This window comes from Somniosus microcephalus, chromosome 21, assembly GCF_052327205.1.
Source record: "Somniosus microcephalus isolate GS21.2 chromosome 21, FLI_Smic_1.0, whole genome shotgun sequence".
Lineage (NCBI taxonomy): Eukaryota > Metazoa > Chordata > Chondrichthyes > Squaliformes > Somniosidae > Somniosus > Somniosus microcephalus.
Genome location: NC_141007.1, coordinates 52,063,938 through 52,089,489, shown reverse-complemented (window position 1 = coordinate 52,089,489; position 25,552 = coordinate 52,063,938). Strand labels below are relative to the sequence as shown.

At 42.7% G+C, this 25,552-nt stretch overlaps 1 protein-coding gene across 7 annotated transcripts in view; it reads left to right on the top strand.

Annotated features, from left to right (window-relative positions):
- The window catches only part of sdk2b (sidekick cell adhesion molecule 2b), a 1,061,066-nt gene that overhangs the window by 695,892 nt on the left and 339,622 nt on the right, over nucleotides 1-25,552 (top strand). For 4 of the 7 annotated variants that reach the window (XM_085963612.1, XM_085963611.1, XM_085963609.1 and 1 more), the window contains 4 exons: nucleotides 3,926-3,952; nucleotides 12,940-13,051; nucleotides 23,451-23,641; nucleotides 24,815-24,898. In XM_085963612.1, coding sequence (XP_085819738.1) covers nucleotides 3,926-3,952; nucleotides 12,940-13,051; nucleotides 23,451-23,641; nucleotides 24,815-24,898 — 414 coding nt within the window. The remainder of the gene's footprint in view (nucleotides 1-3,925; nucleotides 3,953-12,939; nucleotides 13,052-23,450; nucleotides 23,642-24,814; nucleotides 24,899-25,552) is intronic. The other 3 variants (XM_085963616.1, XM_085963614.1, XM_085963610.1) reach the window with 1 other exon arrangement.

Here is a 25,552-nt window from a genome sequence, read left to right as displayed (position 1 = left end):
ATTCTGTGGCTAGTTTTAATTTGTGTGAATTTGGCAAGACTGAGTGTACTGTATAATCTAAACCAGAGCAGTTATTTTGGAAGATAGCCACGTAGGAGAGAGTTAAACACGTATGACACTACTTTGGGAATGGTCAAAATGATCCTGTACTGCAGTAATAACTCTTCTGTTATGCGCACAGATCATTCTTGGGTACAACCTCTCACCAGCTGACAGGCAGGTACATTACAGTCCATTTAACCTCATGATTACATTTATAACAAATTTACTTGCAAAGCTGTCTCATCAAGGTCTGACCTGAACAGGATGAGACTGAAATACCAATCATTGATCAAAGGCACATTGCCAGTTTCACTGCTTCTCTGAATGATTGTCTTACAGGAAATTGGGATGGGGAAAGGATGCTGGTTGAGAAATATTTTTATTGTTACTGCTACTGCCACCAGCTGGTAACTTCTTAAGAACGATGTTCACTTCTGAAGTCGAAGGGGACAAAAGAGACAAGTTTAGCAAGCTGTTACTGATAGACAAAGTAGCAGTAACAAATGTAACACGTCATCAATAACTCTATTATGTCTCCTCGCTCAAATTCTGTCTCTCCTCCTACTCATAAAACATGCAAAATCTTCAATATACATCAGAGCTTATCATGTGCTTGGGATGCCTAAAAGCGCTTCACGTTCAATGAATTACTTTTGATGCGCAGTCGCTGTAGGCAAACATGGCAGTCAATTTACACACAGCCAAGTCCCAAGAATAGCAGAAGAGATGAATGATCAGTTTCTGATGGTGCTGATTGAGGGATTAATGTTGGTCAGGATAACAGGAGAATTCATAGTACAATTCTTTAAAACAAAATTATTTTTGCTATGTTAATTGGAAACTATGAACAGTATATGAAGAGCCAGATACTTACTGATGCTTTCTTTAAGTGATTCATTCACCAGTGTTGTTGTTGTTAGGAATCTAAATGATCAGATTTTTGGAAATCTAAAGCCCAAATGGTATTTCCCACAATTATTTTGGCCATTTATTTTTGCAAGGGCAGTTAATTTTTAACATGCAATTTGGACTTTAACATGAAATCCTTTTCTCTGATGCCATTTACACAGACACTTAGAATGTGATTCAACCCTTAGACCAGGGTTATTTAAGCTTTTATCTTTGTGGGCCGCATGAATACCATGCAGCCTCAGGGACCACATCAAGTTTTGAATCCATGTTCCCAGTAATTTGCCAACATTTTGAGTTGCTGAATCTAACAGAGCTTGGTATTGTGATTTAAGACATAGCTACCAATGAGCAACAGTGCTAAAAGCTGCCCATTCTAAATCTCTAGGCCCACACAGTAAAACTAAGTGCAATAAGACTGAGCAGCCTGGTCTTCGAGAGCTGAATTCTGAGGACTCAGCGACTGCAGGTTGGATACGCTGTCTTAAACTAATCGTTATGGAATTTCAGTTTTCCTAGAAATTTTCAGATCGTGAACTGATGCTGAAACATGCATTAATATTTCAAATATAAAGCTATTCAATATACACCATAACTAAATTCAGCACAATTTTAGACCCCTCCCCAGTCTATTATTTTTAACCCTAGTTTTTCTACCAATTCTAAAATAATCTATCTCATTAAACTTTGTTTACTTATTTTTTTCTCCCCTCTTCAGGACATTCATAAGTTGCTGGAGTGAGTCCCCTTAACCATAGGCCGTCCTCCGGTACCTTTCTGAAATGGCACTAATCATTTATGAGCCTTCACAATGAATACTTGCAAGATGCTCCGCTATGGGGCATCACAGCTGAGCACAACCCTGTCCTCACCCAGTGTCCACACTTCTCGCAAGGATTGCAGGAACCCTGGTTTATTTTGCCCTCGCCTAATTCAGGGATGTTGAGAACAATTGAAATAACCATACTGCTGGCGTGGTCTAGATAAGCTTGCTCAACACAAACGGATATCAAGCTTTGGTGCTTTCCTTTTTTGTATGGCTCAGCTACTCACTACTCGAAGGAACCTCTGACCCGTTGGAAGAGACTCTAACCTTTTACCAATTTTTAAAAGCTTTTTGTTATTTTGTTTCTTCCACTTGGCTCCCATCAGCCATTTTGGGGATGGGGAGCAATTTCAAAATATTGGGCTTTTATTGCCAAAAAAAAATTAGCTTTAAAGGTGTTTTTTCAATTAATCAAGAATTCTGCTGTTGAAGTATTGGAAAGGTTTCATCCCTGTTTGCTATACCTGTTGTCACACATATCAATTGACGTAAGAAAACTACTAGGCACTTGGTCCAAGCATTAAACAAAGCTTTAATCAACTGTTTTACAACATGGAGCTCTAGTTGTGTCTTTCACTAGTTCCTGTTAAGAATGTCCTGCGCAAGCTGGGCCCGTGTCCGAGTATTTATACTCTCCCTGGACAACACCACCCATAGGCCGCTCAGTATTATTTCATAAGTCTTTCTTTCATGAATGACTGATTCATGTCATCAATTATAAACTTTCAAGTGTATAGTTTGTGGAAAAACTCTACTCAAAGCAAAAAGCATTCTAAATAAACAAGCCCTCTTAAGACACTTCCAAAACAAAGTACGTAGTAGTATAAAGGAGTCTTTGTCTTAAACACTTCCCTACATACACGTATTTTGGGTGCTGGCTGGCGCTGCATTCCACGCCGCACTAACTGCTCCGCAGGTGCTGACCAATCAATTTCCACAGAGCCTCCTCGTCAGTTACTTATTGATGCATATACATGCCTTCAGAAAACTTCCACCTGTTAAACAGTACTGATTTCCATTCATAAACCAAACTGTTGTTTCTGTACCTATTAATAATAGACAATAGCCTGCACAATGTGGGAAATCAAGACTTGGGGAAGCTGAGACTGATAACCCAGATATTGGAATAGAGTTGGAAGAGAGTGGGGCCTGTCAGTTGTCCACCAGTGAGACTGCTTTTAGGTGGTACAGACAGACATGCTTCCAACACAGGTTCAAGTGTGTATCACTTTCCCCTCTAAAATAGATTTTGCTGTTTTGTGGAGTAAACCCATGCCCGCTGTATATAAACAGAAACATATTATATTCCATCTTTCCTTATTGGTAAAGGCCATTAAAAATTAACGCAATGCCATGTTGCTTCTATATTTGAAGGAATAGTTCTGTCTTGCAAAAGAATCTTCAGAAGTAAAAGCTTGACATGGCCAAATTAGGGTGTCCGATCTGTGTGGTCATCGAGTCGGCTTTAAGTTTTTGTAATAATTAATGTTTCTTGTAGTCTAAAAATTGAGAAATGTTGAAAAAAAATTGCCATGTTGGTTATTTCTCAACTCAGTCCATCAGATTTTGTCTGACGAGGGGATCTATGCCTGTGTAAAGCACATTTCAATTACAGCCCTCAGCAACAATAAGAGGAAAAATTGATATGTAGCCCCATAGTCACTGACCATCTGCCAGTAAAGACAACCACTGTTCAAATTTTAAAAATTTCAATTATGGTTAGATTTCAGTGTACATGATTTTGAAGCAGTCTTCAATAGAAGCACATTTCTAACCCAGAAAATATATATGGAAATTAAGTGGAGAATTTAATCAATGGGTTTAATAAATAGGGTGAAGCCTCAGCCTAGGGCCTTCTCTGTACTATGTATAGGATTGATGGAAGTTTTACTTTTCAAGCTATTCATTCTGCAGGCAGCCCCATCTCTCTGCATGAGTGTTAACAAACAGTGGTTCCAGCACGATCTGCTGACTGCAGGCTTTCTAAGGCTACCTCCTGTTGAATAGGATCACTGGCTGTGGTCTGCTGAGAATTTCGGGAAGCAGAATTGTTCCATTCTTGCTACGATTCGCTGTTATGTGCATTACTTGTATCTATTGATTTTTTCCCTTGACAGTTTCCTTTTTCTTCTTCTTGGTTTCTCTCAGCATATGAAGGTGAAAGAACATTTGCTGGTAAGGTCTTAACCTGTGACTGTGTAACCTTCAAATCCTCACTAACGTTTACTGTCACTGTATATCAATAATTAGGTAGAAATAATTACACCTCCCACATAGCATCTACCCTTTCAGCTTTCAAAATATAACATGTACAATAATAGGAAAATTATTTTCTGTAATTTTCTAATGATCAATATTGCAAAGTTGATTAAGCCAAATATGCCCAACTAGACGTATTTGTAAAATGCACTACATTTGTAATTTTTAGTGAATTACTGCTTTAATTTTCAAAACCTTACATTATTCTAGTTTTTCTTAAGTCATATGAGGATGATTACAATCTTCCCAACTGCTGTTACGGACAAAAAATTAGAATTCTCAACATATTCCAATTAGCTCCTTAATTAATCTGGTTTGGTCCTGATTAGTTCGGTTTGGAATTAAAAGCCTGACCAATTATGAATCAGAGATGAACCTCTTTTTGATATTTGAATGGTGACGATATTTTCTGTAATGTCCTTAAGAAAGTTGTCACACTTCTTACCAAAACTAGATGTAAAAGTTAAAATGGGGGTCTTGAAATAATTCTACAGGGCAAGACCATATAATACCCTTATTCTTCAGTATTTCTGGCAGAAAAAAAACACAAACTAATAGCTCAAGGGGTAAATGCACTGTGTAGAACTTTACCTGCTATAACAGGTCAAAAGAAACAAAGACTTGCATTTATCCAGAGCCTTTCACCACCTCAGAACATCCCGAAGTGCTTTACAACCAGTCAAGTATTTTTGTAGTGTATTCACTATTCTAATGCAGGAAATGCGGCAGTCAATTTCGGCAGGAGGATCCCAGTTTTAATCGCCAATAGGTGCTGAGTTGGTTAATCTCAGCCAGGGCAACCAGAGGTACAACTACAATTGGCTTCAGAGCCCCTGGATGAGGAAGAGGGAACAAGTCATCCAGGGTTTCTGTTCCTGATTACTATCTGGTAACCCCTGCTGAAAAGATCATGTCAGTCCATTCATCCCCCCACTCCCCCCACTGTCTCAGGCTGAACCAGATTGTTCACAACCACAGCACTGTCTTCGACCCTGAGCTTTTCCTACCCTCGATCACAAAGGCCATCTCCATCCAACTCCATAACATTGCACACCTCCATCCCTGCCTCAGCCCATCTGCTACTGAAACCCTCTTTCATGTCTTTGTCACCTTCAGACTCGATTATCCCAATGCTCCCCATGCCAGCTTCCCATCCTCCACCCTCCATAAGTTTCAGCTCATCCAAAACTCTGCTGCCTGTATCCTATCCCACACTAAGCCCCACTCACTCATCACCCTGACCTACATTGGCTCCTGGTCCTCCAACACCCCCAATTTAAAATTCTCATCTTTATGTTTAAATCTTTTCATAGTTTGTCCTCTTCCCCCCCCATTTCTGTAGCCCCCTCAAGCCCTACAATCCCCCCCAGAACACTATGCTCCTCTAACTCTGGCCCCTTGTGCATCCCTCCCCACCCCACCCCCCTTCGACTCAGCATTGACAATGGTGCCTTAAACCATGCAGGCCCCATGCTTAGGAATTCCCTCCCTAAACCTCTCCAGCTCCTGCTTTCCTTTAATGCCATCCTTAAAACCCCTTCTAATATCTCCTTCTTTGGCTCAATGTCCATTTTTGTCTCATTATGCCTTTGTGAAACAACTTGAACATTTATCTATGTTGAAGGTGCGATATAAATGCAAGTTTCTGTTAATAAGTGAGGTTGTTTCTTTCCCCTACAATACTCACATCTCCCCCATTCCGATATCTTGCATACACGCACAAGTTGCTTTAATACTGATCTTGGAGGGATGCTAGTTCTGTCAACTGTTTGAAATCTTATGAAACAAATTGGCCTGCCCATGGGCAGTGCCATAGCTTTGTTAGTCAACATTCTGGAGATCTGTATCAAGAAAAACATAAATTAATTTCTATAATTACTCCGATAATTTTCATTAAAAATGACTTTATTGGTACTGATCCCTGATGCATCTTGCAGTAGCTGACCTCAGCCAGGGAAACACCACACCTGAGGGGATCAACATTAGCCATGCTCTCCTTAGTGGCTCCCCTTCAGTGATGCATGCTGGAATAATGTTGAAGTGGATAAATGGCGAGGACAGTATTAGGCTTAACTGTAATGGCCTCTGTGTCTGCCACCATTCATTGTTCAGACTCGCACATAACAATTAGAATTTGGGCGTGGTACTTGTTGGGAAGGGCCACGGACTGAAGCGTTTAAGGGTGCTTCAGTCCGTGGCCCGATTCCCCAGCATGAGTCACCGCCTTTGGGAAAGAAATTGAAAGGGACAAAAAAGGAGTTTTTTTTGCTTTGATTCTGGTAATCCATGAATTGAGTGATTTTGGGAAAGCAGCAAAGGCAAATCTAGTTTTACATTTGTCCCAGTACTGAGGCTGAAGTATTTATCACTGTGGAATTGAAGCATCCAAAAGTTAAAGAAAGCAAACCAGTCTGTGATATACAGCAACATTTACCTCTTAACAATTACATGAATGCTCCCTTTCCCCTCTGTTCAACCTTATGCCCAGAGTTCCGTACATTTACTTTTTTCTTTAGTTTTGTTTACCACTCACCTTATGACTTAAATTCCTTTACATTGTTGGTGCTGTTCTATGCTTGGCATTTCTTATTTGGTTCAATTTACTAACACTGTTCTTGACGTGCCAAGGTCCAGGAAGATGATTGTAAAAATGCACCTTGCTACTTCTTCAGGGCTGCAGCTTTTTAAGGCACATTGTTTTCAGGATGAAATTAATGTAATTTATTGGATGTATTTTCTTCCTGTTCTATCTTACGAGGCCAGACACCTCAGACTATGGCTGAGAGACTAGATCATAGACATATCCAGTTGGGGAGTGATGTGGGACATGTTCTCCCTCACCCCCCAATTTTTCTGATACAGCTTATGACCCCAGACCAGAAAATGATAACAGATGGAACTGCCTCGTGCTCCTGCTATCCAAGACTGGGACTATTTAGCCGATTTCCAATCCCAAAATTTCCATTGATATTCTCACAACTTTCTTAACACATGGTTGTATCACAGATATTAAAAATATTCACTGGTGCTGCTTTGTCACCAACTAGCCAGGCAGGAGTGGTGAAACACTACTGCAGGTAGAACCCCAGCTGTCTCTTCCTCCGTCGCACCTCTGGTACTGTGCCAAACCAAAACAGCCAAGTCCAGCAAGTTCTGGTCTGAGCAGTTTCAAACGTGAATATCAACCAAGTCTGGAATTCTAATGCAGGTCAGCAAATAGTTCCACGCAAATCTGATAATGCAGCTTCAATCTTGATTCTCACCTGGAACTCTTTGTAGATTGTATCTGATCATTACTTTTCAGTGAGTCATCTGCTGATGCAAGGTAAGTTGAATCCTACTGAAATTGTCCTTCACCTCAGGTTGACAGGCGAGCAATTTTAGAGAGTTCTGATCTCCATCTGTCAGGCAGGAATGGGGCTGATGGGATCAGTTGTATCCTAAACAGACAGTTTTCTTTTGAATGATTATGCTATTGACGGAATCATGTAGAAATTCCTAACACAAGCTGTCTCAACCCCTACGATAGCAAAATACTGCAGATGCTGGAAATCCGAAATAACAACAGAAAATGCTGGAAAAACTCAGCAGGCCAGGCAACATCCGTGGAGAGAAAATAGAGTCAACGTTTTGGGTGAAAACCCTTTGTGTTTTCACCCGAAATGTTGACTCTATTTTCTCTCCATGGATATTGCCTGGCCTGCTGTCTCAACCCCTGCCTGAAGGAGAATATGAAATAATGGGCAGCGGTAATAAGGGAGGGAAAATTACAATTTTGTAAAGCAATGTCATGTTTAATGAAAATGAAGATGTTGCTGTGTTCTAAGCAGCCTACTGACAATATTTTCAATTATTTTATTATCTCCTGGCACTGTGAGGTCATAAAAGCAGTTGGGTTGAAAAATAGGCAGTTTATCAAATTTGCACCAAAATTCATGGATTCTGCCAAAACATTAGACGCCATTGTCACTGCTTCAAAATATGACAGGAAATTCTGCCATAATCAATACCTTAACTGAACCCAGAGCAAAGATTTTACACTTTCTTCTCTAAGCAGAAGAATGCAGGTTATAATTACGAATTTACAAATAAACTGAACGGTTATAGTGCGGTAAAATAGCATTGACGTAATGTCAAAGCATTTACCTCAGTTACATGCATTTGGGCACCAGCAGCTTCTTTTGAGTTAGAGATGTGCAGGTACAATGTGGTAAACTCATGCCAAGAAAGCACAAAAAATCTTTACTTTGCTGTAATCTCAATAAAGAGAATTGAAGTTAGACTATTTTTTCCAGAGTGGAATTACTTACGAGCGCTTCAGAATTATTTGAAGAAAATTACAGGTTATGAAACTTTACAGTGCAGTTGTTTAAGTCACATCCTATAAAGGATGGGTTCCATTTCGGTTGGCTGCTGGACAGCGATACCGAAAGTCCATTTCTGGTATCCTTCTATACTAATAACAATATGTACTGACTCAGAGCAACTTTTAATCTGTAACCATCATCAGTAGTTCAGCACCCCTGAGGGACGCTGCTGACTTCCATCAGCCGCCTTCACAATGTCCACTCCTAACCCCACCCCACTCCGGGGCACCTTCCTGAGGGCCGCTGCATGCAAGGCAAGGCAAGCGACCTGAGATTCAAATGCTTCAAATAGGCAAGCTGCCTCTGGAGGCACGACAGGCGCCGGCAGCATACCTAAATTATTGGAATGAGGCCCAAGGCCCAATTTCAGGCAGGCCTTGGGCCTTCTGGTTGGAGCGTGCGTTCGTGCATGCTGCCGGTTACGTACCCGATAACGGGCCGTAACCAGTTTCCACACCCTAATTTTATTACCTTTTTAACCTATTTTTCAGTTGATTAAAAACTACACAGTATTGCGATGTTTGCGGTATTTTGCACAACCATTATGCTCTTGTTAATCAGTACGTGCCACATTGGAAGGCACCTCTGTTCCAATAAGAAGGGTGGCAGAATTGGTTTGAAAGACTCTATAGTAGATCATCACCTCTGAACACATCTTCCAACAGAACCCAAGAGCAAAACATTTCCCAACAGTAGATCTGAATAGTTTAACATATGTTTTTATATATTTCAGAAAGTAACAGTTCTTGATTGAGGGATGCACTTTGAGAATTAAAACAAGTATTCAACGAGAGACGGTCAGATAGCTGTGGCATTGGGCTCTCGTCCAAAGGGCCTTGATCAAATTGCAGGTGTTCGTGGATGGGTTGAACCAGTTCCTTGGTTGGCTCGTTGGATGGATGTTTTTTGTAAAGCAGAACACTCATTCTCGGGGGAGAAACGACTTGTACTCCTCCACAGAATGTAGAAAATCGCATTGATGCTGATCATGGAGACCATGGCACAGGCAGTCCTGCTTCCCCGCTGAAGCAGAATAGCATAATGGTTTAGAAATGTCTGTGATGTGATTGCATTTTTTTTTTAATGAGTGCTTCTGCAATGACTGGGAATTGAGTGTTCAGACATGCATACACACACTCACACTTTATAAATTTTATTACCTTAACTATTTTGCACTTCTGCAAAAAAATGAAGAAGCTGCAACTTTTTAGTTGAACAACAACAACTTATATATTTATATAGCGCCTTTACCGTAATGAAACATCCCATGACGCTTCACAGGAGTGTTATAGAAAAAAAAGTGACACCAATCCACATGAGATGATGTTAGGGCAGTTGATCAAAAGCTTGGTCGAAGAAATAGATTTTAAGGAGTGTCTTAAAGGAGGAAAGAGAAGTGGAGAGGCGGAGAGATTTACGGAGGGAATTCCAGAGCTTGGGACCTAGGCAGCTGAAGGCACGACCGCCAATGGTGGAGCGTTTAAAATCTGGGATTTTCAAAAGGCCAGAATAGGCGGAGCGCAAATGTCTAGGGGGATTATAGGGCTGGAGGACATTACAGAGATAATAAGGGGCGAGGTCATGGAGGGATTTGAAAACAAGGATGAGAATTTTTAAATCGAAGCATTGCTTAACTGGGAGCCAATGTAGGTCAGCGAGCACAGGGGAGATGGGTGAGCGGGACTTGGTGCGAATTAGCACACGGGCGTTTGGTTTGCTCACATGAGCTGTTAAGTATGTTTCCTTTCCTACATATGAACAGGCCTAGCATGCAGTGACATAGTCCGTCCAATATGCATGTTGATATAAACTGGACACATGGGACTCCTGGGGCTTAGCCTAATCAAGCAGATTGTTAAAGGCAAATGACAATCTTGTTTCTTGCTAAAAAATTATTTGATTATTTTGCATTTTTTATTACATTTTGCTACATTTTTGCTTTATGCATTAGTTGTTTTTTATGGGGGGATGTGTCCTTTTTGCATTTTTGAATATTTCCCTCATTATTCTTGGTTGCTGCTGTCATTTAAATAACACCAGACAAAGTGTGTTGAGGATGGGTATTTCTTTGGTGGTTTCAATCACACTGCATGATTGAGATGAGGAAGAAGAGTTTGTGCAGCTGTAACAACTCTTGAGCCATTTAGTCCACACCTTTCACTGTCCTAGGACCTGCATTTATAGATCACTTCACACCTACTCCAACATGTCAGAGGAGACCTTACTTGTTGCCTTTGCCTCACAAGAACAGCTGTCACAAAGTTGCACCATCTGCTGTAGGATAATCTACAGGCAACATCTTGAACAGTGATGGCTCTTCACGTCGAAGGGATGGTTACCATGGTGTGAAGCTATCGTGCCACCACATCCTTCCAGTGCACGCCTGCATTAAGCAAGTGGAGAAACGCAGTGTGATCACTTTTAGTGGAAAGGCAGCTTCAGTTGGAGGCACAGCTTTTACTGGTTGTCAGAGTTCCTTCGAGTGTTGTAGCTGGCACCCATATATGCATCAGGACCTTTGTATCAACTTATAGTTTACAGGAACAGAGAGGATTTGCATCAGCTGGCATCAGACCCCAGAAACATAATTATGCAAGTCAGTGGCTGTTATCCAGGAGCCAGCCATGTCTGTCTTCACTGTGCAGCATTATTTAAAAGAGAAGAAACACTGGCCCTTTGAAAGAACTATCCACTTAGTCCCCTCTCCCCATACCCTTTAAATTCTTCTTTTGCTGTTTCTCAGATGCCACCTTCACGAAAAGTATCCTGTGCCGTTTTGGCATAATGAAAGATTGTGCGCAAAATGGCAGTAATTGTGTACAGGGCTTCAAATTGTACTTTGTAACGGTACAGTTCCCAACTTATGTATAGGAAGAGGGGAGCGAAGTGGATAGTTCTTTCAAAGAGCCAGTGTTGGTGCAACGGGCCGAAGGACCACCTCCTGTGCTCTAAATAAGTGCCAAGATGCCCGAGCCGAGGTGCTCTTCTGCTGTTGGAGGGTTTTCCAGTACGGTCAGGAGGAATGGATGCAGAGGGCAACATCGTTTTCAAGAGCCATTCACCCAATATTCTCTTTTTAATAATGCTGCACCATGCAGGTATCGTGGCTGCTTCCTGGATAACTTGATGGGCCCCACAAGAAATGTGAGCAAAATTGAGCAGTTATCTTCTTCCTCCGAATACTAGCAAAGTTATCACTCATTTGGAGGTGGGCATCGGGGACCTGTTTGATTGTATTGATACTTGCATTGGAAGGTGGCCTTCAGTTCCAAATAGAGTCACCCTCCTTCAGTGTACCTCCTGCAGGAGGACCTCCTACCCTTCAGCATCAAAAGTAGTACTGCTGATTACATGTCTCCACTGCACCATTGTGAACAATTAGTCAACCTTCCTGTCACCACCAAACTCCCCCTTTAATGGTGAGCGGCAGCCGTTAGCTGCTACCCCCATCAGATTCTCCACCCCCCAGCCAAATGTGCTTACAGGCCCAGCTGTCTGAGCAAACTTATGTGCAAGTGGCCTATTCAAAGTAGGAGCGACTTCAGTCAGAAAATTCAACGTAACACAGCCCTCCCTCTGAGTTGTTGGAGCAGCCCAGCCTGCAACATGGGCTAGCTCAGCTCCCAATTTGCTATTGTTGGGAAATCGGGACTTTACAGCCATTCTTCCTGTTGTATGGAAGGAAGTTAATTTTAGAAGCTGAAAAAATGTTTTACTTCTCCATTGCGCCATAATCAGCTAATTTGTACTCTTCTAATGAACAGATTTTTCATCCTTCATATCTCTCCCCTCCTTTGTAACAGACCTCTTTGATGGCTGGTTCTTTGATGTATTCTCTTCTACAGTACAGCTGACTCCAAGCATAGAATTCCAATTTACCAAATAATTTCCCATTCTTACTTACTGTATAGAATGTTGGCCCTGGTGTCACACTTAAATGTATAATCCTGATCCAACTTTAAGCTGTTCGCAGTGTGTGCAGGTTCACAATCCTCACTGTCCTGAATATTGCCAGCTTCATTCCCAAATTTACCTTGCAATGTGACAATTTGGACCTCTCCCACAATGTACAAAGAGGTTCTCTAACCAGTTCTGCATGCATCGGGATTCACCTGCATTAAAGCCCTCCATTGTCTCATTTAGGAGGGCAAGAAACAGCACAGCTATAATAATAGCTAATATTGATTACCATTACAACATTGGTTCTGGGTCATTGATCAGGGGTCAGGTTGGTTTAATGAGGATAGGCGCAGACATGCAAGTTTGCCGGAATCGCTTGTTTTTCATTATTAATAGAAGTGAGACCATCTTACTGTATTAAAAAAAAATTATTTGAAGACTTCCTGTTTAAAGCTTAAAATAGAATCACTGTAGAAATTGTGAGCACTTAATTCCGCCACGACCGTTGCTCCAAAACATCTACTTGCAAGGAAAAACTGTGCTTTGAAAAACACAAAGTCTCAAGTGTATACAGCCTTTCAAAAAAAGGGTTAGCTCCTTTTCAGGGATTATTGTTGTCTTTTTATGTCCTTAAAGATACAGGTGCTCCGGCAGACCCTATAGCTCCAGTTATAATCATCTCACCGAAGAACACAAGTGTAATCTTCGGGTTCCCTGAGGTTACGATGGAATGTGTGGCCAATGCCAGGTTAGTACTTCAACTTTTCACCTTCCTCTGTTTCAAGTGAAAATAATGATTAAAAGAGCGTTTCCATCAATTTCTTTCTCGAAGGACAGAAACTGCTGATTTGTCATTAAAATAAAGGTTTGCAGATTTGAGTGTTTAGTAGGATGACAGCAATTCCAGTTATTCCAATTACAATGTTTTTGAACAGTTTCAAATAATCAGCCCTAGACGGCATCTTTGAAAATTGCACAGCTATTATACTGACACAATGCATTACCATCTTTTTAAATAGTTTTCAAAAATGTTATTAGCCATTTTTGGATCCTCTGATGAGATTAGTAGCCTGGAAGGAAAGTGCAGATTCTGCTTGAATGAGGTTCAAATGCAAGATTATAGCGGACACGTTTGGCTGACTTCCAAAAAGGTTGTGTTATAAAAACAATACTAAAGGATTACTGTCCACCTTTCTCATCATCCTTCTTTCACCTGTGATGCTACAATGTCGCCCATGAGCTTCAAGTGTCAAAGCAGAGCTGGAAAGTACTGTAAATCATTGTAGTAGATGGGAACAAGAGCACAATGTTTCTCTGTAAATCAGAATTGCTCTCTCAGGTTGATGGGTTTCTTGCTGCTTTATAAAGTGAAACCATTAATTTTGGGAGCAGTCTAAAAAATGGGAACCCAAATCCAGGTCTCTGTGAGTGCAACCAAATGGTGCAGAAAGCTCAGTCAATTGATATGATTCTGAAGATCAATGGCTTTGCAGGAGTTATGAAAAAGACACAATCCTGCTAGAAAGAAGGATGATAAAGAGGACATGACTGTTTGTAGTGCCCGCTATGCGACAGCAAATTTCTTTAAAGGGCTGATTCCCAATCCAGAAGTTCCCAGTGAGGATCGTCGCTCACTGAGAGTGCTAGTCAGAAAACCGTGGTAACCACAGCCTTTGATTCATTCATTTAAATTAATGTAGGCAACGATGTCCGCAATGGAGCATTTGGCTATGCGTGGCTGAGCTTTATTCCATGATGTGAGCTGATTTCGCCGATCTCAGCCAGGACTGCAATATGGACAATTGGCTTTCGCACAAATAAATTAGAGATTTAACTTGACATTGTTTGAGCCAAAATCCTTAAGCAATGGCTAGCCCCAAAAGCACAGAAGGGCTGATTTTTCCACAAGCAAAATAATTGTGGGTTTTGTGCCACATTGTTGGAGGAGTCCAGCCAGAAGCACAGTGAGCTGACTTCTACTCTCTCGTGTCTCTGGACCCTGACACAACCTGCCAGTATGACGCCATGAGGAAGTCGGGCAAGTACAGTTTAATTCACATGTCCAGTCTTGGGAATCTCCCATTGTTTTCAATGAGGAATCACAAATCTATCGTGGTGCTCAGGGGAGATGGAAGAATTTAATCTAAAAATCTTTAGAAGGCAAATTACATAGAATGTACAGCACAAAAACAGGCCATTCAGCCCAGCTAGTTCATGCTCCATGTGAGTCTCCTCTCACCCTTCTTCTAACGCTATCAGCATAACCTTCTATTCCTTTCTTCCTCATGTGTTTATCCAGGTTCCCATTAAATGCATCTATGTTATTCATAGAAAACATAGAAACATAGAAGATAGGAGCTGGAGTAGGCCATTTGGCCCCTCTAGCCTGTTCCGCCATTTAATGAGATCATGGCTGATCATCCAAATTCAGTACCTTGTCCCATTTAGTTCCACATTCTAACCACTCTCTGGGTAAAGAATTTTCTCCTGAATTCCCTGTTGAATTTAATGGTGACTATCTTACATTTATGGTCCCCTAGTTTTGGTCTCCGCCCCCCAAAAGTGGAAACGTCTACCCTATCAAACCCTTTCATAATCTTAAAGACCTCTATCAGATCACCCCTCATCCTTCCCTTTTCCAGAGAAAAGAGCCCTAGCCTTTCCTGATAGGTATAACCTCTTAGTTCTGGTAGTATCCTTGTAAATCTTCTTTGTATCGCCTCTATATGCTTTTTACAATATGGAGACCAGAACTGTGCACAAATTGAAAATCACCTTAAACCCCTCCCTCAGCAAAAATTGTTAATTGCAGCTAGAATGCAAGTCAGTAAAAATACAATCCACAGAAATTCCTGTCCTAGTATCTACCATTCGGACGGATAGGTGAACATCACCTTGGCCTAGAAATTGAGTTTGCGCTGCGCCAGGGCTTTAGCGCCGGAAGTTAGCGCCGGCGCTAAGTCCCTTTGCGCGCGCCAAAAATTCAGTAACGCCGCGCCCAAACGGCTGCCGGCGCTACTGAAGGGTTTTAGCGCCTGAAAACTGGCGCAACGCGCCACATTGCGGCGCTATTCCGGCGCTGCGGCGCCCGCTGCGGTGCGGCAGGCTCGGGAAGTGCAGGCCTCCTCCTTCCGTTAAGGAGGAGCTGCCTGCACCCGGCCGCGGCCCGCGCAAATCTCTTCAAAAATGAGCCCGGCACCTCGGACAAGTGCCGGGCTTGCATCTGTTCCGGGGGGGGGGGGGAGAAGTCCGGGGAGGGAGCTGCGGGCAGGCGGCCGGCGGGAAAGCGGCCGGCCGCCGCGCCTCCTTAAAGCGCCAGCGCAGACTCCGGCAACACTCGTCTTAGTTGCGGCTGCCACTGGCGAGGCGGCCGCAACTGAATTTCGGCTTGGGGCCGGGTTACCACAGCAACTGGGACGCTGCGCACACCGATGACGTCATCGGTGCCGGCGCAGCGCTACCGGTCTACCGCCGCGGAAGGGCCCCAGGCAATTTAGGAACCGGCGCCAATTGCAGCGCTAGGCCCTCTAGCGCCGCAAAATCGGTGCTAAGGGCACTGAATTTCTAGGCCCTTAAGTTTTACAAAAATTCACCAGACAAGATTTGTTCATTTTTTTCACAGGAACTAGTAGAAAATGAAGTGGCAAATACTTGAACATTGACCGATAATACTGATCATTCACATTTCTCCAGCTAAGTTATTTTCAGACGTATAATTAGCCTAAATTAAGAGGTACTTGTAACTATTTTAGGCAAGGAGTGGCAATTAAATTGCTTTCAAATGGTTCAGCAGAAACACACTTCATCAGCGCAGTCAGTCTCCTGTCGTATCGCTCAGAACCCAAACTATAAATACATTTATTGATGATTCCAAGCTGCAGAGTGAATTGGTATCAACTACCAATTGTATTTTTAAAAAACTATATTTTATTTATGAAAGCAGCAATATCTGAATTTGTGTAAGCTGGTTTGAGAGTTACAGCAGCAATTTATAGAACACTATTGCTATAGGTACTTTCGAATATTTGGGGAAACTCTCTTCCCTGCCCCATACTCCGCCCCTGAGCATGGAGCTCCGCCCACGAGCACGGTACTCTGCCCCCGAGCACGGTACTCCGCCCCCGAGCACGGATCTCCGCCCCTGAGCACGGATCTCCGCCCCCGAGCACAGAACTCCGCCCCCGAGCACGGAGCTCCACCTCCGGGCACAGAACTCCGCCCCTGGGCATGGAACTCCGGAACTCTGACCCCGAGCACAGAGCTCCGCGCCCCCGAGCACAGAACTCTGGAACTCCGCCCCCCCGAGCACGGAACTCCGACCCCATCCCCCAGAGGAAGCTCACCAGTCATGTGTGTTTGCACTATAACTCTTCTTCTTTTCTGCCTGTGAGTTGATCATAATCTTAGGGGGTGATTTTAACCCTACCCACCTGGCAGAAACTGGCTGGTTGGGCAGCTAAAATCGCCCAGGGTGCTTGCCTGCCAGAAAACTGCCAGGATCCCCATTGTTCTGAACTTTAACCTGCTCTACTGAGTGGGCGGTAAGGGTGCCTGCCCAAAACCGGCAGGGTCCTTTTTTACATATGCATGTCAGGTTCCTATGATACCAACGGGACACAACTGCAATTTTAACTGAAGCCTGAGTGGGGAGGCCGGACTGGCTTTCCCGGCCGGTACAAACCAGTCGGGACCTGCTAGGAAGAAGAAGAGGCCGAAAAAGGTGAACTTTTTTTATTTCCTTCTTGCTCATCCAGGCCCCACAAGGAAAGCTTAGGCCTTTCTCTGCCTGGACTCCGCCACCACCCCACCCCTCCATGCCGAGCACAAGATCTCCTCGGAAGCCAATCCTGCTGCCCACCAGGTGTCGGCAGGCAGCCCGCAGGCTGAACAATTTCCCACCGACTTCCTGCCTGGAACGAACGGGGAGTCGGTTGGTGGGATTTAAATGAGGCCTGTGAGTGGAAAATAGCCCAGGCCTCATTTCAGGAGCAGTGGGTGAGTTTCCAGCTCACTTCCCTACCCACCCACCCAAAGATAAAATCAGGGCCTTCAACAGTGATTGTTACCTTGCAGTTTGCACTTTTCCCAGGCTAGTTCTCTCTTTGTAGCAACCTACCCTCAATTGCTCTCCATCAATATCCCCATTCTCCCAATTTGTTTCTGCGTTACCCTTTGTTAATCTGGAACTCCTCAAGCAAATAATGATTAATTATAACTAGAATGCATTGATGAAAAATATATTCCACAAAGAATTCCTGCTTTAATATCTGCCTGTTTGAACAGATAGGTGAATATCCCACAAGGATTTTACAAAAATTCATCACACGAGTTTTGTTAACCTTTTCACAGGAACTATGTGTGAATAGCATATCAAATACATGGCAAACACTTGAGTATTGACTTCGAATACTGACCAGATCAATCTAGTTGAATGTTGGGCCATTTGTGTGCAAGTACACACACGCATACACACCATCACCAATGTATTGCACTACAAATTACACCGCTTTCATGAAAAATAGAAACAATTTTACAAATTGTTCTTTACAAATTGTTCATAATCTAGTATTTTGTAAGACTAGTAACACGTATCTCGCACTATATGGAATAGAAGCAAAAATTGAGCTATTACTTGAAGATTGAAATGCCCCGTGAATGAAATATCCAGTCACCTCTGAGGAAAGCTTCTACAGTTATCATTTTCTCCCCCACCCCCACTACAGAAGATGCCACCTTAAGGTAGGGCAGGGTACTTTGGACACCAGTAACCGTATAAGTGGCCATTCTTCATGTGTGAGCAAGGACAGAGATCGATGAACACCAACTTCAGCACTGCTAGCACCTGGGATCTCTTTTAACTATTTATTGGTTTTGCATAATTTCTTCACATGGCCTGTTTGACCAGGATGCGGGGGTGGGGGAAGAGGACACACACAGAGAGAATCTCTGTGAGCTGAATGCATTAAAAAGGTATTGCAAAATCAACAAATAATTTCATCAATTGCAACTTTTGGCAATCTCGCCGCATGAGGGGACAAAACTGATCAAAAAAAAGTAGCTTTCCTCCACTGTGAAATAAGCACAAGTCCAGTGTTTCCACGATAAATAACATCTACTTTTTTCTGAGGTGATTCGGCCCTATTCTGATCTCAAGCCCTATTTATAGACCAAGGCTAAATTCACCTGGTACTAAAACTTATGCTGAATCGTGAATTTTCTACGGCCTAGAAATTCGGTGGGCTGCGCCACCAGTTAGCGCCTAAAGAGGGCACTCAGTGGCTTTAACGCCACTGGCCACGCCTCCTGCAAAATTTAGCGGGGCGCTAATGGCGGCATTAGCCTGTAGCGCTGCGCCGCCACCGATGACGTCATCGGTGTGCGCAGCGCCCCGCTACCGCCCCGAACGTGATGTTGGGTCGCGCCCCCCCGTAGCGCCGGTCGCAAATCGCGACTCGTTCAGGGGGTCCTACCTGTGGCGGTAGTGGCGCAAATTAAAGGGGAGGTGCGGGGCGGCCATTTTTTTCGGTGGCCACCTGCCAGCACCTCCTCGCGCCGGCCTCCTGATCTCCCCCCCCCCCCCCCCTCCCGGGCAGTGCCGGCTGTGTCCTGAGAGCCCGGCACCTCTCCTCGGTGCCGGGCTCTTTTGCCGCACTCGCGATCAGAGATCGCGCTGGTGCAAGCCCCTCCCCTTTAAGAAGGGGAGGAAGGCCTGCAGTACCGCAGCGTGCTGTGCCGCAGCGTGTGGCACTGTGGCACGTTGCGCTGCGATATTCAGTTTCAGTGCCCCAAGACGGACGCGGGGCGCCTCGAACAGCGCCCCGCTTCCGTTTGGGGTGCTCAAACTGAATATCCCGCTGGCGCTCCCGGCTCCTTCTGGGGCGGGACTTCTGGCGGGGCGCCACCGAATTTTTAAGCCTAAATGTTTGTCAGTTTTCCATCTGGCTAATTTGCTATGTCACAGAGTCCAATAGTAGCATTTCTGCTGTCAAGCTGACTGAGGTCAGCTAACTTGACACAGACCAGAGGTTGAACCTAGGACCTTGGTAGTCTGTGTAACTCGAGGTCAATGCCACTCCAGGAGGAGCATTTACACACTGATCCATCTGGACAGACTCTACGGAAAACTTTTCGAACCTACTTGAGATAAAAATCCAAACTGGTCGCTGCTCGAAATCCTGCTTCCGCCTACTGACCATCCTCATTACTCCCGCCTTGTCCGGGCAGGGGTGCATCCGGCATAATGTCAGTGAAGCACAGCCGTTGAAAACCGCCTGGGCCTCCTCGCTGCCGTTCCCAGATGGGCTAGCTGCTCGCCAGCTCACATTCCCGCCCGGGAGTTAAAATTGAGAATTGCCTAATCTGATCATCCAGTTGTAGTGATCACTTGGTTTACTGGCCAAAACAATCACTACAACTGGATCCCACTGTAAAATCAGTGCTGCAATACAGAAGCCATAGATCTGGCAGCTGAACATAGAAACATAGAAGATAGGAGCAGGAGTAGGCCATTTGGCCCCTCGAGCCAGCTCCGCCATTCAATGAGATCATGGCTGATCATCCAAACTCAGTACCTTGTCCCTGCCTTCTCCCCATATCCCTTTATCCCTTTAACCTTAAGAAATATATCCAACTCCTTCTTGAATATATTTAATGAATTGGCCTCCACTGCCTTCTGTGGTAGAGAATTCCACAGGTTCACCACTCTCTGGGTGAAGAAATTCCTCCTCATCTCTGTCCTAAATGGCTTACCCCTTATCCTTAGACTGTGACCCCTGGATCTGGACTCCCCGGCCATCGGGAACATCCTTCCTACATCCAGTCTGTCCAGTCCTGTTAGAATTTTATGCAGACTGGTACTTGGTAGCAGTGACCGTACCCATGACTCCCGACTGAAGGATTAAGTGTTACAATGGAAGTCAGCAGGGTTTGTTTATCCTCAAGGGAAAAATTAGTGAGTCAAAAATACTGTTAAATTTCATTTTAATTATCTGTTCTGGGAATAAGTAAATTATGGCAATATTAATCTTTATGGTGCATTAAGGAATCTGCAGTGATTATGCTGGTATGATTAAGAATGTTTCATTTAATAATTCTGAGGTTTTTCTTACATAATCTACTGCCCACATATGACATAATTTCATAAGGCAGAGATTTCTGCTCTCCAATATTTGCAATGCACTAGCTAGCATTTTTGCATGAAATTCCTGTGTTCTCTCATCGAATGAGGATACTAATCCGTTCATTTAAATCATTTCATTACCCATGCACTAAAATATTGCAGAGCAGAATTTCAACCTGTCACAGTGGCAAGTACTTTAATAGAAAATTAGCCACAAAGATTGTGTGACCCTACTTGCCTGTTACCTTAGTTGAAGAAGTATTAACTTAAACAATCTTGAAAGAAGAGCAAAAAAATGGGGGGAGGGAAAAATTGAAATAATTAGAGTAGAGCAGGGTAGCAACATTGACAAAAATTATTGCTGAAGAATTTCATATTATTTCTCACTCTTTGATTGATGGAATCTGTGCAGAGTTGATGATTGATACTTTATGAAGAAAAATCTGTCTTGATGTGATATTTTCCAATCAGCATTCCAGAAATGGCAGCCATTTATTATAAGTGACTAATATTATTAGCTGAGGTGCCTGAGAGACTGGGCATTGTGGAGCTGTATCAGTCTCTCAGCATTCATAACTGCTGTGTTAGTGTCTGACTTACACTGTGTACATAAGAAGCTTGTAGGTATTTGAGTCCAGTCCCCTAAGAATTGAGATTCTTACAAACATGAATAAGCTAATGTTTGAAAAATGTCATGAGGAGGTCCCTTGAAATTTGTAACATAATTTGATTGAAATTTGTGAGTACATTTTGCAGCTTGCTTTGAAGTGTAGGTTAATAATTTGCTTTAGAAACTCCTGTAAATATAGAGGTCTGTTTTACTGCAGATGCTGTTGGTTTCATAATGCCATTTCTAACTCACCAGAGTCACACTTTCCTGTGGAAAACAACGAGACGAAGGGGATTTTGTGTTATGCCACCTGTTCACTTGTGGGGTCTGGGCTTGACTCCTGCCTAGATATAATGAAAGTGTATCACCTTCTTTCTCTTCCTTTTTCTCTTTCTTTCTGTGCCTGTCTGTCTGTCTCTCTCTCTCTCTCTCTCTCTCTCATCAATCTCATTAAGAGTTCTATTGCCCAAATTATACTGCAAGAAGCAGTTCAGTATTGGGACCCACTCGCACTGATTTTGAATTGAACTCCATGCATGCCTAAACCCCTTGTACATTGTTCTTTGGCCAATAGTTCCCTTAGTTTGAATCTCCTACAGCTGGCAGCCAGATGAAGTTAAAACTGCTAGATTTTGTTGGACTGGTGGTCAGGAAGGCCTGTTTTTTCCTGGATCCTCATGCTTTCCACCTATTTAAATGCTCTTTGTGCTGCACCAACAGCAGAACGATTTGGGCGTACTCTCTTGTTGATGCCATAATGTCATCACGTATATGGCCCAGACATTAAACAGGCAGGCTGAGCACATTATAAATGTTGCATTTTAAGATTAAAAAGCTGTCTTACAGCAGTTCCCAGCATCAGTGATGGGAGACCATATCTTCTGGAGGATCTTGCAGCCTATGCAAAATTACCAATTTCCCAGAAATCAGTCATATTATACTCCAAATTTAGTATTGGTGCAGTGCAAAAGATTGGCCCACACAGGCATCAACCAAGCCATATAAATGAAGCATGAATGAATCACTTTACGCATTCTGCATCCAATTCACAGTGAACAGAAGTTCACAGCTTCCAGATGATGTTGCATTAGACAGCGCTGATCAGAGACCAGTAAGAATATTAAATGGAAAGGTCATGCTGGTGCAATAAGGCAATGTTCTCCTGAGGTTATGGTAGGAAAGGGAAAGCTTTAAACTGTAGTAACTTTTGATATACCTGACATAAGATTGCTTTATGCTGTCACTTTGGACAAAGAGCAAAAATATTCATTTCCAAGTCCTGTCATCCCTGCACTTTTATGAGCGCAGGAAGTTCACGCATTAAAGAACAGCCGTATCAGTAGAGTTTCACATTCCCACAACAATGTTCTGATTGTGTCAGTGAAAGGAAAAAAAGCAAAATTCAAACTCCTCTCTCGATAATATACATGATAGAAAGTAAATATCGGACACGAAAACGAAGTTTAGAAAGAGTGTAAGCAGATGTTCAAAAATATTTAATTATTCGTATTAATTTCAAGAAAAAAAGCTGTTTATTTTGTATGGGATTTTTGGGACGTTTTGATTATAGTTTTGCTCTCTACTGTAATATGGTAGTGTCTTCTTGGTTACAAAATGGCTTCCAGTCAGGATCAAAATGGCAGAGCCTATTGTTACCGCTGCAAGTACTTCACATTTAGATGCACATCATGACGTTACCTTCCCCTCCTGAAAGAGAGTTCTGGTGCCTTTAGTACAAAGCAGTATTTATGCTATAGGATTGCCTCCAATAGTACTTTTGCTGTCAGAGGCATCCTAGTAAGATAAATTAGATGCTAATGAGATTATTCATTAACTAGTTTAAAATTATTTCTCTTTCTGTTCGTCTGCCCTCTCCCCCCGGGGCCTGATACCCCTTCTGTAATTTTCTCAGTGTCTCTGTGTTACCCATCATTTCCAAACTGAGAGGGTTGACTAGGTTCAGCCAATGCCGATCTTGACTTGGTCGCCAAGAAATATACCAGAACATTGACTTACCCATATCATTTCCCTTCTTCTCATCACCTTGCCTAAAAGTTTACTATCTTAGTAATACCAAAAACAAAGACAGACCCCTCTCCTTGCGCACACACATACTCGCAGACACGCATACAGCAATTCTCCTAGAGTCAAAATAATTCTTCATAGCAATTGAAAAATATTGATTTTTATCAATCACCTTGAATAGTATCCTAGATACCGAAACAGTCAGTGCTCACACTGTAGATGTACTTTGATTGCAGGATCAGGATTTGAATGTGTTTGATGATGTCTAACGATACCTAATAGAAATATTAATAATTTGTATATAATTGCAATAGGCTTTCTACCAGGAGAACAGTGATAACATCTTCAAATCAATAGCGTAAGGAACTTATGTGTATTGTGGGTTTTTTTCAGGCCACTAATTAAGCTAAGTATTATCTGGAAGAAGGATGGGGAGCCACTGAGAAGTGGATTCAGCGATTACCACCGGAAACTGACTATCCTGAACCCGAAAGTGCATGATGCCGGGTACTATGAATGCGAAGCCATTCTCCGAAGCAGTAGCGTTCCTTCAGTCAGTGCGGGGGCCTTCTTGTCTGTGCTGGGTGAGTGCCTGGGAATTTCCTGGTTCGGTAGAGAGCACCTGCATTATGGCTACGAAACATCCTGCAGGTCCTGTCGCAGAACATTCACACATCTGGACTCAGAATCAAACTGATTTATTTGGCGAGCCATTAAATGCGGTTAAAGGACTTGTTGCCTTCCAGGAACCAACCAGTACTTGTCAACATTTTTACGGTCACTGTTTTCAAAAGAGCTCAGATTCTATCCATAGCTTCCCACTCAATTTTTTAAATCTCATTTCCTTGTCACTCCAGTCAGATGCAAGTGTGCTGAATTCTCTCAGAATCTGCAGTTAAATCACACCACTGCAGCAGACTAATGTTTTAGTTCTGACTGTACTGCAAAATGGTTCCTTTTCAATGTTTGTCGAAAGTTATATCTGCAGCAGATCTGCCATGGTATTGCTCATAGTGAGTTAGAGGGTGGCACAGTATTACGACATGTAAAGCACAATCAAGGGCACTGGGTTTTTTTTTAAGTTGAATAAGTCAAGTTTCATTTTTATTGCAGAGTATAATTTTGGGTGATAATTTTGGGCTTCAATTCTATGATTATCTGCATATTTGTGTGGAAACTGTGGTGCTGATTACTTGTAAAACTCAGCTTAAGCACGTTAATTTTATCTGTTGGCTTGTTTAAACCCAAGATACTGATGATGGGGAAATGATTCCATGTTGCAGGTAGGTAAGAGGTGGGATGTCGGGACTGCGTGTAGTAGTATTGAGAAGTGGGGGCATAGCTGTCTGAGTTTATAGCAGCGGTAGGGTGGTCAGTTAGGCAGTTGCAATACTGACTTCTCAGCCTGATGTGTGTGTGTTCCGGCATACTGGACAATATTCTCTTTACAATTGGGATGAATTTAACCAGTTAATGGCCTCACCATAATAGGAGAAAACATTCCACCTCATAGAGCAGGAAAAATGACATTGGCTACCTTGTCCTAACACAAGCTATATCATTATGGAGAACATGGCTTGAGCGTGCAGTGAAATAAATTCTCAATAATTAAAAGCAAATTACACAAGATTTTACCAATGATAATTTTTTCCACTGTATTTTATTTCACATTTCATCACGGAGGAAAACAGAAATATTTTCACTGGGTAGAAGGATTTTTTTTGCTGGTTTAATATTCAGTCCTTCTCTTCCTGCAGAGCACCCACAACTCATCCTGGAACCAGAGCGTCACATTACAGCGGAGATAGAGAAAGTGGTGGATATCCCATGTCAGGCTCAAGGTAAAGTCAGCAGACAATCTACTTTTTATTAAACTTAGTAGGAAGATTACATACAGCAGAGGCTGGGTATTTAGTGATGCAGTATATTTGAACAGTGTTCTTTCTGCTGGTGACTGACTGCCTGGAGTCCATATGTTGAGTGATCACTCTAGTCTCAAATACCTGTGAATGAGTTACTCTATTTTTAAATGAGTTTGGCAGGTGATACATTCCGTTCCCTCAGATCCTTGTGCTTATAGACTAGAAATGGACTTCAGCATTTATGTGACTTTATTCAGTTGGTTTGTGAGATGTGCTGCTTTTTTTGAAAAAACAAAAAAGTACAAACTGTTGAAAAGTAGGCAACATTTTTTTTTCATTTTAAGGTATCAAGACCACTCTCAAAATCATTAATTAGGATCACAGAAGTTTCAGAGTTGGCTCGATAGCAAAATACTGCAGATGCTGGAAATCCGAAATAACAACAGAAAATGCTGGAAAAACTCAGCAGGCCAGGCAACATCCGTGGAGAGAAAATAGAGTCAGCGTTTCAGGTCGAAACCCTTTGTCAAGACTGGAAAAGCACTGAGAGAACTCCCAGCCTGGCTTTTTAATCTATTTCATTTCCTGTGCTTTTCCAGTCTTGATAAAGGGTTTGACCCGAAACGTTGACTT